Below are 17,500 nucleotides of genomic sequence, written 5' to 3' on the forward strand. Positions count from 1 at the left end.
GAAGACGTGGCGAGGTGTCAGAGTGGGCACCTGTGACCAGTGGGGTCCCACAGGGGTCAGTCCTAGGACCAGTGCTGTTTCTTGTATTTGTGAACGACATGACGGAAGGAATAGACTCCGAAGTGTTCCTGTTTGCAGATGACGTGAAGTTGATGAGAAGAATTCATTCGATCGAAGACCAGGTAGAACTACAAAGGGATCTGGATAGGCTGCAGACCTGGTCCAGCAATTGGCTCCTGGAGTTGAACCCCACCAAGTGCAAAGTCATGAAGATTGGGGAAGGGCAAAGAAGACCGCAGACGGAATACAGTCTAGGGGGCCAGAGACTACAAACCTCACTCAAGGAAAAAGATTTTGGGGTGAGTATAACACCAGGCACATCTCCTGAAGCGCACATCAACCAAATAACTGCTGCAGCATATGGGCGCCTAGCAAACCTCAGAACAGCATTCCGACATCTTAATAAGGAATCGTTCAGGACCCTGTACACCGTGTACGTTAGGCCCATATTGGAGTATGCGGCACCAGTTTGGAACCCACACCTAGCCAAGCACGTAAAGAAACTAGAGAAAGTGCAAAGGTTTGCAACAAGACTAGTCCCAGAGCTAAGAGGTATGTCCTACGAGGAGAGAGAGATAGGGGGGACATGATAACGACATAAAAAATACCGAGAGGAATTGACAAGGTGGACAAAGACAGGATGTTCCAGAGATTGGATACAGTAACAAGGGGACACAGTTGGAAGTTGAAGACACAGATGAATCAAAGGGATGTTAGGAAGTATTTCTTCAGCCACAGAGTAGTCAGGAAGTGGAATAGTTTGGGAAGCGATGTAGTGGAGGCAGGATCCATACATAGCTTTAAGCAGAGGTACGATAAAGCTCACGGTTCAGGGAGAGTGACCTAGTAGCGATCAGTGAAGAGGCGGGGCCAGGAGCTTGGACTCGACCCAACTAGGTGAGTACAACTAGGTGAGTACACACTTACACACACACACACACACACACACACACACACACACACACACACTCACACACACACACACACACACACACACACACACACACACACACACACACACACACACACACACACACACATTTTCTTAACGCAAAATGACCACAATGATAAAAAATCTTGATAAATCAGGAAGTCATTGTGGAGAAACACTCGACCTGAGCGTCCATCTCGCGCGCCATGACTCGTCTCATTAAAAACACAAAAAAAAACAAAATACTTATATGAAACACTGACAATTAAAATTGAATATGTAACGTAAATCTTCCATAAACGATCAAAAACGAGACGATTTTGTCAAATTATATATATATATATATATATATATATATATATATATATATATATATATATATATATATATATATATATATATATATATATATACTGGAATGGGTTTGCTCAACTGAAGGAAAATAGAATTTGATTATTGACAGTATAAATCAGTAAGTAATTAAAGCAAAATTGAATGAACTTAAAAGAAAAGTTTACTTTACTGACCTCAGGTGCTGTTTAGACTTACAAACAAATAAAGGAATAAATAAAAGGATGTCTGTTATTTCCATGATATTATTTTTAACAGAACAAACGACGGAGAATGAAAGAAAGTAAATATAACATGGGATGTGGGGAGAGGGGAAAGGGAGGGGGGGGGAAATTGAGAGAGAGAGAGAGGAGGGGGAAAAAAAGCGATGGCAAAAAAGAAAACGGGAGGTAGAAGAGAGAGAGATAGAGAGAGTGGGAAGCAGGTTGTGGGCAGGGAGTTGTCAGCTCACCGCCAGGAACATTTTGATTTTGGCGTCTAGTATCTCCTGTCTCTTCCACCGCTCTCTCACCGCCTCGCCCTCGCCTGTCAGGGAGACACAAGGCAGAAAAAAATAAATAAGAGGTGAGTCGTTAGAAATGGTCACTACGGTGTATATACCGGGTTCTCAGAATCCTAAATATTAGTTCACAGCTTGGACTGACACGAGGAAAAAGAGGTCAGAAGATAGCAATATACCCGTATATATTGGCATATATCGGTATATACTGACATATACCGGTATATAGTGGTATATACCGGTATATACTGGTATATACCGGTATATACTGGTATATACCGGTATGCACTGGTATATACACGTACATATATTGTTATATACCGGTATATCCTGTTATATACCGGTTATACTGTCATATACCGGTATATCCTGTTATATACCGGTATATACTGGTATACACTGTTATATACCGGTATATACTGGTATATACCCATAGAAAAAGAGGTCAGAAGACACTGAGTTCTCAAAATCTTAAATATTAGATGACAACTTCAATGTCTAACATGGTCTAACATGGTCTAACATGGTCTAACATCTGGTATGCTGGGTACTGACATAACAGACATTTTGAAAGACTTGACCTTTTCTTACCGTCATAGAATTGGGCAAACCTTGATTCACCAGGGTCAAACCTTGACTCACCAAGGTCAAACCTTGATTCACCAAGGTCAAACCTTGACTCACCAAGGTCAAACCTTGATTCACCAGGGTCAAACCTTGATTTATCAGGGGCAAACCTTGAGTCACCAAGGTTAAACCTTGATTCACCAGGGTCAAACCTTGACTCACCAAGGTCAAACCTTGATTCACCAGGGTCAAACCTTGACTCACCAAGGTCAAACCTTGATTCACCAGGGTCAAACCTTGACTCACCAAGGTCAAACCTTGATTCACCAGGGTCAAACCTTGACTTACCAAGGTCAAACCTTGATTCACCAGGGTCAAACCATGACTCACCAAGGTCAAACCTTGATTCACCAAGGTCAAACCTTGACTCACCAGGGTCAAACCTTGATTCACCAGGGTCAAACCTTGATTCACCAGGGTCAAATCTTGATTCACCAAGGTCAAACCTTGATTCACCAATGTCAAACCTTGATTCACCAGGGTCAAACCTAGATTCACCAGAGTCAAACCTTGATTCACCAAGGTCAAACCTTGACTCACCAAGGTAAAACCTTGATTCACCAGGGTCAAACCTTGATTCACCAAGGTCAAACCTTGACTCACCAAGGTAAAACCTTGATTCACCAAGGTCAAACCTTGATTCACCAGTCAAACTTTGATTCACCAAGGTCAAACCTTGATTCACCAAGGTTAATCCTTGATTCACCAAGGTCAAACCTTGATTCACCAAGGTCAAACCTTGACTCACCAAGGTCAAACCTTGATTCACCAGAGTCAAACCTTGATTTACCAGGGGCAAACCTCGATTCACCAAGGTCAAACCTTGATTCACCAGGGTCAAACCTTGATTCACCAGGGTCAAACCTTGACTCACCAAGGTCAAACCTTGATTCACCAGGGCCAAACCTTGATTCATCAGGGGCAAACCTAGATTCACCAAGGTTAAACCTTGACTCACCAAGGTCAAACCTTGATTCACCAGGGTCAAACCTTGATTCACCAGGGTCAAACCTTGATTCACCAGGGACAAACCTTGATTCTCCAAGGTCAAACCTTGACTTACCAAGGTCAAACCTTGATTTACCAGGGTAAAACCTTGATTCACCAGAGGCAAACCTTGATTCACCAAGGTCAAACCTTGACTCACCAAGGTCAAACCTTGATTCACCAGGGTCAAACCTTGATTCACCAGGGTCAAACCTTGATTCACCAGGGTCAAACCTTGATTCACCAGGGTCAAACCTTGATTCACCAAGGTTACACCTTGACTCACCAAGGTAAAACCTTGATTCACCAAGGTCAAACCTTGATTCACCAGAGTCAAACTTTGATTCACCAAGGTCAAACCTTGATTCACCAAGGTCAATCCTTGATTCACCAAGGTCAAACCTTGATTCACCAAGGTCAAACCTTGTTTCACCAAGGTCAAACCTTGACTCACCAAGATAAAACCTTGATTCACCAGAGTCAAACTTTGATTCACCAGGGTCAAACCTTGACTCACCAAGGTCAAACCTTGATTCATCAAGGTCAAACCTTGACTCACCAAGATAAAACCTTGATTCACCAAGGTCAAACCTTGACTCACCAAGATAAAACCTTGATTCACCAGAGTCAAACTTTGATTCACCAGGGTCAAACCTTGACTCACCAAGGTCAAACCTTCATTCATCAAGGTCAAACTTTGATTCACCAATGTCAAACCTTGATTCACCAAGGTCAAACCTTGATTCACCAAGGTCAAACCTTGATTCACCAAGGTCAAAAACTGGTGAATCAATTACGTCTAAAACCTAGACCTGATTAGTTTAGGGGATTCGCTCATCACTAATTAACAGATTCACTAATCACAATGTTTAACGTAAGTCTCAGTAATCTACAAGGCTAGTGAAAAGACTTTAAAAACGTTAATATAGAAGGGAAACGGAAGGGAAGTGAGGTAGTGTAGGCAGGAACCATACACAGCTTTAAGACGAGGTATGACAAAGCTCAGGGAGCAGAACATGATATGTTTAATAATGTTAGTGACTGCAGCTCACACGTAAACATTACTGAGATCAGAATCTCATAGATGCCAGGAAACGTAATGTTAAATGAGTCAGTGTTGATAAAAGACAAAGTGAGAGGTTAGATAAATCAAATGTTAAAAAAAAGTTAATAATATACATAGATATTATCTTCAGAATACGTATATGTAATCTTAATACGTATGCACTGTGAGATACAGCATATATAGTGTGTATATACACTGTACATTAATGTATATATATATATATATATATATATATATATATATATATATATACATACATATATATATATATATATATATATATATATATATATATATATATATATATATATATATATATATATATATACATATATATATATATATATATATATATATATATATATATATATATATATATATTAATGTACAGTGTATATACACTGTATATATATATATATATATATATATATATATATATATATATATATATATATATATATATATATATATATATATATATATATATATACATATATACATTAATGTACAGTGTAAGAGAAATTTTTTAATTTATTGGTGGGTGAGTATATTAATTTAGGCATGGGTAAATACAGATACACTAACTCATTCATTTTGTGTGGCATTCACATTAAAAAAATAGACACGTATTTTTGGCATTGTATATATGGGTAAAAATTGCCATCACATCTTTGTTTTGAGAGTAAGAGTTCAAATGTTATTTTTGATATCAATTAGGCCTGTACACCATGTACATATACTTTAGTAAATAAAGGTGACTGGTATGTTGAAAATGTTATAAAATACCACACAGTATCGTTCCAGACCATGGAGATGACCTCTTGTCCAGGCTGAGCGACTGACCACCTCGATTTTTTTTTCTCCTGGATTGATGGACTGATTACATCACCTTTATTTTACTACTACACCTGTTAACTCTGCATCTGACTGAAGAAGTCTACTGTGTAGGCGAAACGTTTCATCAATAATGATAACCAAGTGTCGAATATGTGTTGTAATCTTCAGTGTGACTGGTGTTACCCTCGGTGTGAATGACTGTGGTGCTCTAAATGACTATGGTGCTCTAAATGACTGTGGTGCTCTAAATGACTGTGGTGCTCTAAATGACTGTGGTGCTCTAAATGACTGTGGTGCTCTAAATGACTGTGGTGCTCTAAATGACTGTGGTGCTCTAAATGACTGTGGTGCTCTAAATGACTGTGGTGCTCTGAGGAGCCACAGACTAGCTACAATACACCTTGAGGGCGTTGCGGGGGCCAACGCCCCCTCGGCCCGGTCCATGACCAGGTCGTACAACATATCTGTTTACGAGAATGTCTGAAGCCTGAAAGCAGATAGTAAGCTCGTGTGTTATTTCAGTTAGGATTTCGTGTTAGCAAATTTTAATAATTAAAACATCAGGACATTTGGAACTAATTAGTCCAGTCGTACTGTGATTTTACTGGAATTTCAAATATTTAATATCATATTTTTTTATTATTCTAACTTAAAGAGGCGTATAGTCACTGTCCTTCCTGGTTGTTATATAGGCCTACTTAACCATTCCTCATATAGAAGAACTGAAGTATGATAGGGTGATTACTGTCTATCGATCTGGGTGAGAATGGAAGATGAAGGAAAAAATAGTGTGGTGATACTGACAAGATGTTTCGCCACGAGTGGCAAAACGTTTCCTATAATAAATGTCCTGAACTGTATGAAAACATGTAAGAAAACATTTGAGAAAAAGTAGAAAAGAGAGTGTGAGGTGTTTTAAGTGGCACTAGCTTGAGCATCAAGCAGGCATATGTTAGCGTGTTAGATCTGACTGTCAAGACTCTTTGTATCAAGACTAAGGGACTGAACTTTGTGTATCAAGGATAAAGGATTGAACATCTTTTATCAAGGCTAGAGGACTGAACTCTTTGTATTAAGGATAAGGACTGAACACCTTCTGTCAAGGTGAGGGGATTGAACTCTGTATATCAAGGCTATGCAACTGAACACCTTCTATCAAGGTGAGGTGACTGAATTGTGTATGAAGGATAAAGGACTAAACACCTGCTATCAAGGCTAGGGGACTGAACTGTGTATCAAGGCTAGGAGACTGAATGCCTTCTATCAAAGATAGGGGACTAAACACTTCAAAATTGCCTCTCCACTTTCCCTCTGTCTCTTATAGAAAATCTTCGTATTTTGCTTTTAAAAATGCCACTGGTCTGCAAAACGTCTCACGAAATAAAAATACCCAGGTGTTGCACCTGTATCTTATTCTTCAACTTGTCAGTATTGAATATGATTAACTGGACTGAAGTCACCAGACCATAGTGGAGAGGATGTTGTTGAACCTACCCCTACTAACCCCACTTTGAGTCACGGGGTGAGGTGCACTGCATATTTACCACCACTACACTACACATCTACCACCACCACTACACATCTACCACCACTACACTACACATCTACCACCACCACTACACATCTACCATCACTACACTACACATCTACCACCACCACTACACATCTACCATCACTACACTACACATCTACCACCACCACTACACATCTACCATCACTACACTACACATCTACCACCACCACTACACATCTACCATCACTACACTACACATCTACCACCACCAGTACACATCTACCACCACCAGTACACATCTACCACCACCACTACACATCTACCACCACTACACTACACATCTACCACCACCACTACACATCTACCATCACTACACTACACATCTACCACCACCACTACACATCTACCACCACTACACTACACATCTACCACCACCACTACACATCTACCACCACCACTACACATCTACCATCACTACACTACACATCTACCACCACCACTACACATCTACCACCACTACACTACACATCTACCACCACCACTACACATCTACCACCACCACTACACATCTACCACCACTACACTACACATCTACCACCACCACTACACATCTACCACCACTACACTACACATCTACCACCACTACACTACACATCTACCACCACCACTACACATCTACCACCACTACACTACACATCTACCACCACTACACTACACATCTACCACCACTACACTACACATCTACCACCACCACTACACATCTACCACCACCACTACACATCTACCACCACTACACTACACATCTACCACCACCACTACACATCTACCACCACCACTACACATCTACCACCACTACACTACACATCTACCACCACTACACTACACATCTACCACCACCACTACACATCTACCACCACCACTACACATCTACCACCACTACACTACACATCTACCACCACTACACTACACATCTACCACCACCACTACACATCTACCACCACTACACTACACATCTACCACCACCACTACACATCTACCACCACTACACTACACATCTACCACCACTACACTACACATCTACCACCACTACACTACACATCTACCACCACCACTACACATCTACCACCACTACACTACACATCTACCACCACCACTACACATCTACCACCACTACACTACACATCTACCACCACTACACTACACATCTACCACCACCACTACACATCTACCACCACTACACTACACATCTACCACCACCAGTACACATCTACCACCACCAGTACACATCTACCACCACCAGTACACATCTACCACCACTACACTACACATCTACCACCACCAGTACACATCTACCACCACCAGTACACATCTACCACCACCAGTACACATCTACCACCACCAGTACACATCTACCACCATCAGTACACATCTACCACCACCAGTACACATCTACCACCACTACACTACACATCTACCACCACCAGTACACATCTACCACCACTACACTACACATCTACCACCACCAGTACACATCTACCACCACCACTACACATCTACCACCACTACACTACACATCTACCACCACCAGTACACATCTACCACCACCAGTACACATCTACCACCACCAGTACACATCTACCACCACTACACTACACATCTACCACCACCAGTACACATCTACCACCACCAGTACACATCTACCACCACCAGTACACATCTACCACCACCAGTACACATCTACCACCACCAGTACACATCTACCACCACTACACTACACATCTACCACCACCAGTACACATCTACCACCACCAGTACACATCTACCACCACTACACTACACATCTACCACCACCAGTACACATCTACCACCACTACACTACACATCTACCACCACCAGTACACATCTACCACCACCAGTACACATCTACCACCACCAGTACACATCTACCACCACCAGTACACATCTACCACCACCAGTACACATCTACCACCACTACACTACACATCTACCACCACCAGTACACATCTACCACCACCAGTACACATCTACCACCACTACACTACACATCTACCACCACCAGTACACATCTACCACCACTACACTACACATCTACCACCACCAGTACACATCTACCACCACCAGTACACATCTACCACCACCAGTACACATCTACCACCACCAGTACACATCTACCACCACTACACTACACATCTACCACCACCAGTACACATCTACCACCACTACACTACACATCTACCACCACCAGTACACATCTACCACCACTACACTACACATCTACCACCACCAGTACACATCTACCACCACCAGTACACATCTACCACCACCAGTACACATCTACCACCACCAGTACACATCTACCACCACCAGTACACATCTACCACCACTACACTACACATCTACCACCACCAGTACACATCTACCACCACTACACTACACATCTACCACCACCAGTACACATCTACCACCACTACACTACACATCTACCACCACTACACTACACATCTACCACCACTACACTACACATCTACCACCACCAGTACACATCTACCACCACTACACTACACATCTACCATCACTACACTACACATCTACCACCACCAGTACACATCTACCACCACCAGTACACATCTACCACCACTACACTACACATCTACCACCACCAGTACACATCTACCACCACTACACTACACATCTACCACCACCAGTACACATCTACCACCACTACACTACACATCTACCATCACCAGTACACATCTACCACCACCAGTACACATCTACCACCACCAGTACACATCTACCACCACCAGTACACATCTACCACCACTACACTACACATCTACCACCACCAGTACACATCTACCACCACTACACTACACATCTACCACCACCAGTACACATCTACCACCACTACACTACACATCTACCACCACTACACTACACATCTACCACCACTACACTACACATCTACAACCACCACTACACATCTACCACCACTACACTACACATCTACCACCACCAGTACACATCTACCACCACTACACTACACATCTACCACCACTACACTACACATCTACCACCACTACACTACACATCTACCACCACTACACTACACATCTACCACCACCACTACACATCTACCACCACTACACTACACATCTACCACCACCAGTACACATCTACCACCACTACACTACACATCTACCACCACCACTACACATCTACCACCACTACACTACACATCTACCACCACCACTACACATCTACCACCACTACACTACACATCTACCACCACCAGTACACATCTACCACCACTACACTACACATCTACCACCACCACTACACATCTACCACCACTACACTACACATCTACCACCACCACTACACATCTACCACCACTACACTACACATCTACCACCACCAGTACACATCTACCACCACTACACTACACATCTACCACCACCACTACACATCTACCATCACTACACTACACATCTACCACCACCACTACACATCTACCACCACTACACTACACATCTACCACCACTACACTACACATCTACCACCACCAGTACACATCTACCACCACCAGTACACATCTACCACCACCAGTACACATCTACCACCACCACTACACATCTACCACCACCAGTACACATCTACCACCACCAGTACACATCTACCACCACTACACTACACATCTACCACCACCAGTACACATCTACCACCACCAGTACACATCTACCACCACCACTACACATCTACCACCACTACACTACACATCTACCACCACCACTACACATCTACCACCACCAGTACACATCTACCACCACTACACTACACATCTACCACCACTACACTACACATCTACCACCACCACTACACATCTACCACCACCAGTACACATCTACCACCACTACACTACACATCTACCACCACTACACTACACATCTACCACCACCAGTACACATCTACCACCACTACACTACACATCTACCACCACCAGTACACATCTACCACCACCACTACACATCTACCACCACTACACTACACATCTACCACCACCAGTACACATCTACCACCACCAGTACACATCTACCACCACCAGTACACATCTACCACCACTACACTACACATCTACCACCACCAGTACACATCTACCACCACCACTACACATCTACCACCACTACACTACACATCTACCACCACCAGTACACATCTACCACCACTACACTACACATCTACCACCACCACTACACATCTACCACCACTACACTACACATCTACCACCACCACTACACATCTACCACCACCACTACACATCTACCACCACCACTACTGATATATTTTTAATGTAGTAAGTACAAACAGCCTGGAGACAAATCTAAAAACCCAGTAACCCATTTTTCGGACTAAATAGTAAGGATAGTCGCTGCATGTTATAGGGAAGTATACATGAGGGGTGAACTGTCTCTAATGAGACAGTTCACCCCTCATGTTTGGATTGGATCCCACCGTGATTGTGAAACATGGAATATAACAGTGACTTAGTAACGATGATAGTAAATTGGCACTGAGAGCATTTAATACGACAGATGAAAACAGGAAGTGATGGTACGTGCTTTTACTCACTATTCTGACATTATTCAGAATAGTGAGTAAAAGCACGTTTTTTTGCAAAAAATTCAGTCTTGCTGCTATCACTACTACCACAACCATTTTCACCACCATGACCACTACTATTACTACTACTACCACATCCACCATTTGTCTGACATGAGGCTGTTTTTTTCAGAAAGCATAATTCAAGGTAATTTACTGGAATTGGATCGTCTTTTTCATAGTAGAGTTATACATACACAATCCTCAATGCTGTCATACACACTGTATCCATTTCCATCTCAGAAATTTGACTTCCCTCATCCCATCGTCCTTCATATACAACTTAGGCTGTGTCGCTTTCCTATTAAGCAGAAAGAAGTGGTTTTCTGGTGGGTCCCTGGATTCAAAGTAAGCGGACTAAGCCTCTCGGTCAGTCGTTCATGATCTGTCGATTTCTCACAAGGGGTATTCTCTTCTCAAACTGTTTTCCTTCCAACTATTTGTGTGCGCCCTTCCCTCTGTCTTCTCAAATTATCAGTGTTCTCAGCTAGTCAGCAGCTGCTGGCAACAACGATGATCCGAATAAGACCACAAAAAACTGTTTTGTCAAAGCAGGTTTGGGATTCAAGACGTCTTTCCACTGCTGTCGTGTGTAGGAGACTAAACTCTCCCACTTAGGTATTGAACATGTGGAACTTACTCACGGATAGCACATGGAGAAATGCCCGACCCTGCTCAGCATGGGCTGTCTTAATGAAATGTTTTGCTTATCAGCATGATTCACTTGTAACGTCTCCACGGCCCCAACACAGACACTCTGACTGGCCTCCTCACTGTAAGTCCCACTTTTGATGCAGACTCTCCCATTTTCTTAACAGAAGATAAATATTTGCACCAACTTTGATATTTTTTTAGCTGTCCTGTCCCTCCTATCCCTGCTCCTCACTCGTACCCTTCACACACCCCTGCCCCTCACTACCACCCTTCACACACCCTCCACACATTCCTACTTTTGCAAATCCTTCCCTGCGGTGCTGTCTGGTCCTTCTAGGATAAGCATCTGAATTATAATAAAAAATAATAATAATAATAGTACCATTACCACTACTGCTACCATCACCGCCACACCAACCACTACCACCACCCTAACTAGCACCACAACTACCATCACCACAACTACAACCATCACCACAACTACCACCATCAATATCTCCACCACAAGTACCACTACCAATATCACCACCACAACTACTACCACCACAATTACTAATGCCATCATTACCACTACAACCACTAACACCACCAAAACTACCACCACCGTCACCATCATAACTAATACCACTACCTCCAAAACTACCACCGCAACTACCACCGTCATTACCACTATGACTAGTACCACTGTTATTACCACCACAACTATCACCACCACCACATATACAAATAATACCACTACCATCACCACCACAAATACCACCACCACCACAACTACGACCACCACCACCACGACAACTACCACCATCACAACGACAATTACCACCATTACAACCACCACCACCACCATCACTACAACTACCACCACCACCACCACTATCACAACTACCCCCACCACCACAACTACCACAACAACTACCGCCACCACCACCACCACAACAACAACTACTACTACCACCACCACAACTACCACCATCACCACAACTACCACCACAAGTGTGGGCGAGCCAGTATACAGCAGAGAAGTTCAAAGTTCACACACAAACAACACCGCCTTTTTTCCTAAAGCGCTTCACAAGAAGCCTACTCCTTCAAGAAGCAACCAGCTGAAGCCTACTCCTTCAAGGAGCAACCAGCTGAAGCCTACTCCTTCAAGGAGTAACCAGCTGAAGCCTACTCCTTCAAGGAGCAACCAGCTGAAGCCTACTCCTTCAAGGAGCAACCAGCTGAAGCCTACTCCTTCAAGGAGCACCCAGCTGAAGCCTAGTCCTTCAGGGAGCACCCAGCTGAGTCCTAATCCTTCAACGGGCACTCAGCTGAAGCCTAGTCCTTCAAGGAGCACACACCTAAAGCCTAGTCCTTTAGGGAGCACCTAGAATGAAGCCTACTCCTTCAAGGATCACCCAGCTGAAGCTTACTCCTTCAACGAGCACCCAGCTGAAGCCTACTCCTTTAGGGAGCACCCAGTTAAAGCCTACGTCTTCAAGGAGCACCCAGAATGAAGCCTTATCCTTCAAGGAGCACCCAGCTGAAGCCTTCTCCTTCAAGGAGCATCCAGCTCAAGCCTTATCCTCTAGGGAGCACCCAGCTGAAGACTACTCCTTTAGGGAGCACCCAGCTGAAGCCTAATAATTCAAGGAGCACCCAGCCGAAGCCTAGTCCTTTAGGGAGCACCCAGCTGACTCCTACTCCTTCAAGGAGCACTCAGCTGAAGCCTAGTCCTTCAAGGAGCACCCATGTGAAGCCTAGTCCTTTAGGGTGCACCCAGCTGAAGCCTACTCCTTTAGGGAGCACCCAGATAAAGCCTACTTCAAGGAGCAACGAGCTGAAGCCTACTCCTTCAAAGAGCACCAGCTGAAGCCTGCTCATTTAAGGAGCACCCAGCTAAAGCCTACTCCTTCAAGGAGCATCAGCCGAAGCCTACTCATTTAGGGAGCACCCAGCTAAAGCCTACTCCTTCAAAGAGCAACAGCTGAAGCCTGCTCCTCCAATGAGCACCCAGCTGAAGCCTACTCCTTTAGGGAGCACCCAGCTAAAGCTTACTCCTTAAAGGAGCATCAGCTGAAGCCTACTCCTTCAAAGAGCACCAGCTGAAGCCTGCTCCTTCAAGGAGCACCCAGCTGATGCCTACTCTTTTAGGGAGCACCCAGCTAAAGCCTACTCCTTCAAGGAGCATCAGCAGAAGCCTACTCCTTCAAAGAGCACCAGCTGAAGCCTAGTCCTTCAAGGAGTACTCAGCTGAAGCCTACTCCTTCAAGGAGCACTCAGCTGAAGCCAACTCCATCAAGGAGCACCCAGCTGAAGCCAACTCCATCAAGGAGCACCCAGCTGAAGCCTAGTCCTTCAGGGAGCACCCAACTGAAGCCTACTCCTTCAAGTAGCACCTAGCTGAAGCTTACTCCTTGAAGGAGCACCCAGATGAAGCTTACTCTTTCAAGGAGCACCAAGCTGAAGCCTAGTCCTTTAGGGAGCACCCAGCTGAAGCCTACTCCTTTAGGAAGCACCCAGCTGAAGCCTACTCCTTCAAGAAGCACTCAGCTGAAGCCTAGTCCTTCAAGCAGCATTCATCTGAAGCCTAGTCTTTTAGGGAGCACCAAGCTAGAGCCTACTCCTTCAAGGAGCACCCAGCTGGAGCCTAGTCCTTCAAGGAGCACCCAGCTGGAGCCTAGTCCTTCAAGGAGCACCCAGCTGAAGCCTACTCCTTCAAGGACCACCTAGCTGAAGCCTAGTGATTTAGGGAGCACCCACCTGAAGCCTACTCCTTTAGGGAGCACCCAGCTAAAGCCTACTTCTTCAAGAAGTACTCAGCTGAAGCCTACTCCTTCAAGGAGCACCCAGCTGATGCCTACTCCTTCAGGGAGCACCGAGCTGAAGCCTAGTCCTTCAAGGAGTACTCAGCTGAAGCCTACTCCTTCAAGGAGCACCCAGCTGATGCCTACTCCTTCAAGGAGCACTCAGCTGAAGCCAACTCCATCAAGGAACACCCAGCTGAAGCCAACTCCATCAAGGAGGACCCAGCTGAAGCCTAGTCCTTCAGGGAGCACCCAACTGAAGCCTACTCCTTTAGGAAGCACCTAGCTGAAGCCTACTCCTTCAACAAGCACTCAGCTGAAGCCTAGTCCTTCAAGCAGCATTCATCTGAAGCCTAGTCTTTTAGGGAGCACCAAGCTAGAGCCTACTCCTTCAAGTTGAACCCAGCTGAAGTCTACTCCTTCAAGGACCACCTAGCTGAAGCCTAGTGATTTAGGGAGCACCCACCTGAAGCCTACTCCTTTAGGGAGCACCCAGCTGAAGCCTAGTCCTTCAAGGAGTACTCAGCTGAAGCTTACTCCTTCAAGGAGCACCCAGCTGAAGCCTACTCCTTCAAGGACCACCCAGCTGAAGCCTAGTGATTTAGTGAGCACCAAGCTGAAGTCTACTCCTTCAAGGAGTACCCAGCTGAAGCTTAATCCTTCAAGGAGCACCCATCTGAAGCCTAGCCCTTTAGGGAGCACCCAGCTGAAGCCAACTCCTTTAGGAAACACCCAGCTAAAGCCTACTCCTTCAAGGAGCACCCAGCTGAAGCTTAATCCTTCAAGGAGCACCCAGCTGAAGCCAACTCCTTTAGGAAACACCCAGCTAAAGCCTACTCCTTCAAGGAGCACCCAGCTGAAGCCTTCTCCCTCAGAGAACACCAGCTGAAGCCTGCTCCTTCAAGGAGCACCCAGCTAAAGCCTACTCCTTTAGGGAGCACTCTGCTTAAGCCAACTACTTCAAGGAGCATCCAGCTGAATCCTACTCCTTCAAAGAGCATCAGCTGAAGCCTAGTGATTTAGGGAGCACCAAGCTGAAGCCTGCTCCTTCAAGGAGCACCCAGCTGATGCCTACTCCTTCAGGGAGCACCCAGCTGAAGCCTAGTCCTTCAAGGAGTACTCAGCTGAAGCCTACTCCTTCAAGGAGCACACAGCTGAAGCCTACTTTTTCAAGGAGCACCCAGCTGAAGCCTACTCCAAGGAGCACCCAGCTGAAGCCTAGTCCTTTAATTAGCACCCAGTTGAAGCCTACTCCTTTAGGGAGCACACAGCTGACGCCTACTCCTTCAAGAAGTACCCTGATGAAGCCTACTCCTTCAAGGAGCACCCAGCTGAAGCCTGCTCCTTCAAGCAGCACCCAGCTGAAGCCTAGTCCTTTAGGGAGCACCCATCTGAAGCCTACTCCTTCAAGGAGCACCCAGCTGAAGCCTGCTCCTTCAAGCAGCACCCAGCTGAAGCCTAGTCCTTTAGGGAGCACCCATCTGAAGCCTACTCCTTTAGGGAGCACACAGCCGACGCCTATTCCTACAAGGAGTACCCAGATGAAGCCTACTCCTTCAAGGTGCACCCAGCTGAAGTCTACTCCTTCAAGGAGCACCCAGCTAAAGTCTCCTTCAAGGAGCACCCAGCTAAAGTCTCCTTCAAGGAGCACCCAGCTAAAGTCTCCTTCAAGGAGCACCCAGCTAAAGTCTCCTTCAAGGAGCACCCAGCTAAAGTCTCCTTCAAGGAGCACCCAGCTAAAGTCTCCTTCAAGGAGCACCCAGCTAAAGTCTCCTTCAAGGAGCACCCAGCTAAAGTCTCCTTCAAGGAGCACCCAGCTAAAGTCTCCTTCAAGGAGCACCCAGCTAAAGTCTCCTTCAAGGAGCACCCAGCTGAAGTCTACTCCTTCAAGGAGCACCCAGCTAAAGTCTCCTTCAAGGAGCACCCAGCTAAAGTCTCCTTCAAGGAGCACCCAGCTAAAGTCTCCTTCAAGGAGCACCCAGCTGAAGTCTACTCCTTCAAGGAGCACCCAGCTAAAGTCTCCTTCAAGGAGCACCCAGCTGAAGTCTACTCCTTCAAGGAGCACCCAGCTGAAGTCTACTCCTTCAAGGAGCACCCAGCTAAAGTCTCCTTCAAGGAGCACCCAGCTAAAGTCTCCTTCAAGGAGCACCCAGCTGAAGTCTACTCCTTCAAGGAGCACCCAGCTAAAGTCTCCTTCAAGGAGCACCCAGCTGAAGTCTACTCCTTCAAGGAGCACCCAGCTAAAGTCTCCTTCAAGGAGCACCCAGCTAAAGTCTCCTTCAAGGAGCACCCAGCTAAAGTCTCCTTCAAGGAGCACCCAGCTAAAGTCTCCTTCAAGGAGCACCCAGGTATCATAATTTAGGTCAGGTTAACACGCTACATAATGCAGGTTGTGGCATTGTTTTCTTGAAGACGTTTTGCCCAGAAATTCACGTGAATTGAGCCAGTCCCTGATGGGCGAAGCGTCTTCGCCGCGTGAAACGTATTGCCGTATTTTCCGGCATAT

The 17,500-nt window shown here is 45.1% G+C and overlaps 1 protein-coding gene across 1 annotated transcript in view; it reads right to left on the reverse strand.

Annotated features, from left to right (window-relative positions):
- Positions 1-17,500, reverse strand: part of LOC128690554 (uncharacterized) — a 331,846-nt gene that overhangs the window by 217,156 nt on the left and 97,190 nt on the right. The window contains exon 4 of the mRNA XM_070089803.1: positions 1,794-1,867. Coding sequence (XP_069945904.1) covers positions 1,794-1,867 — 74 coding nt within the window. The remainder of the gene's footprint in view (positions 1-1,793; positions 1,868-17,500) is intronic.

Source organism: Cherax quadricarinatus, chromosome 29 (genome assembly GCF_038502225.1).
Source record: "Cherax quadricarinatus isolate ZL_2023a chromosome 29, ASM3850222v1, whole genome shotgun sequence".
Classification (NCBI taxonomy): domain Eukaryota; kingdom Metazoa; phylum Arthropoda; class Malacostraca; order Decapoda; family Parastacidae; genus Cherax; species Cherax quadricarinatus.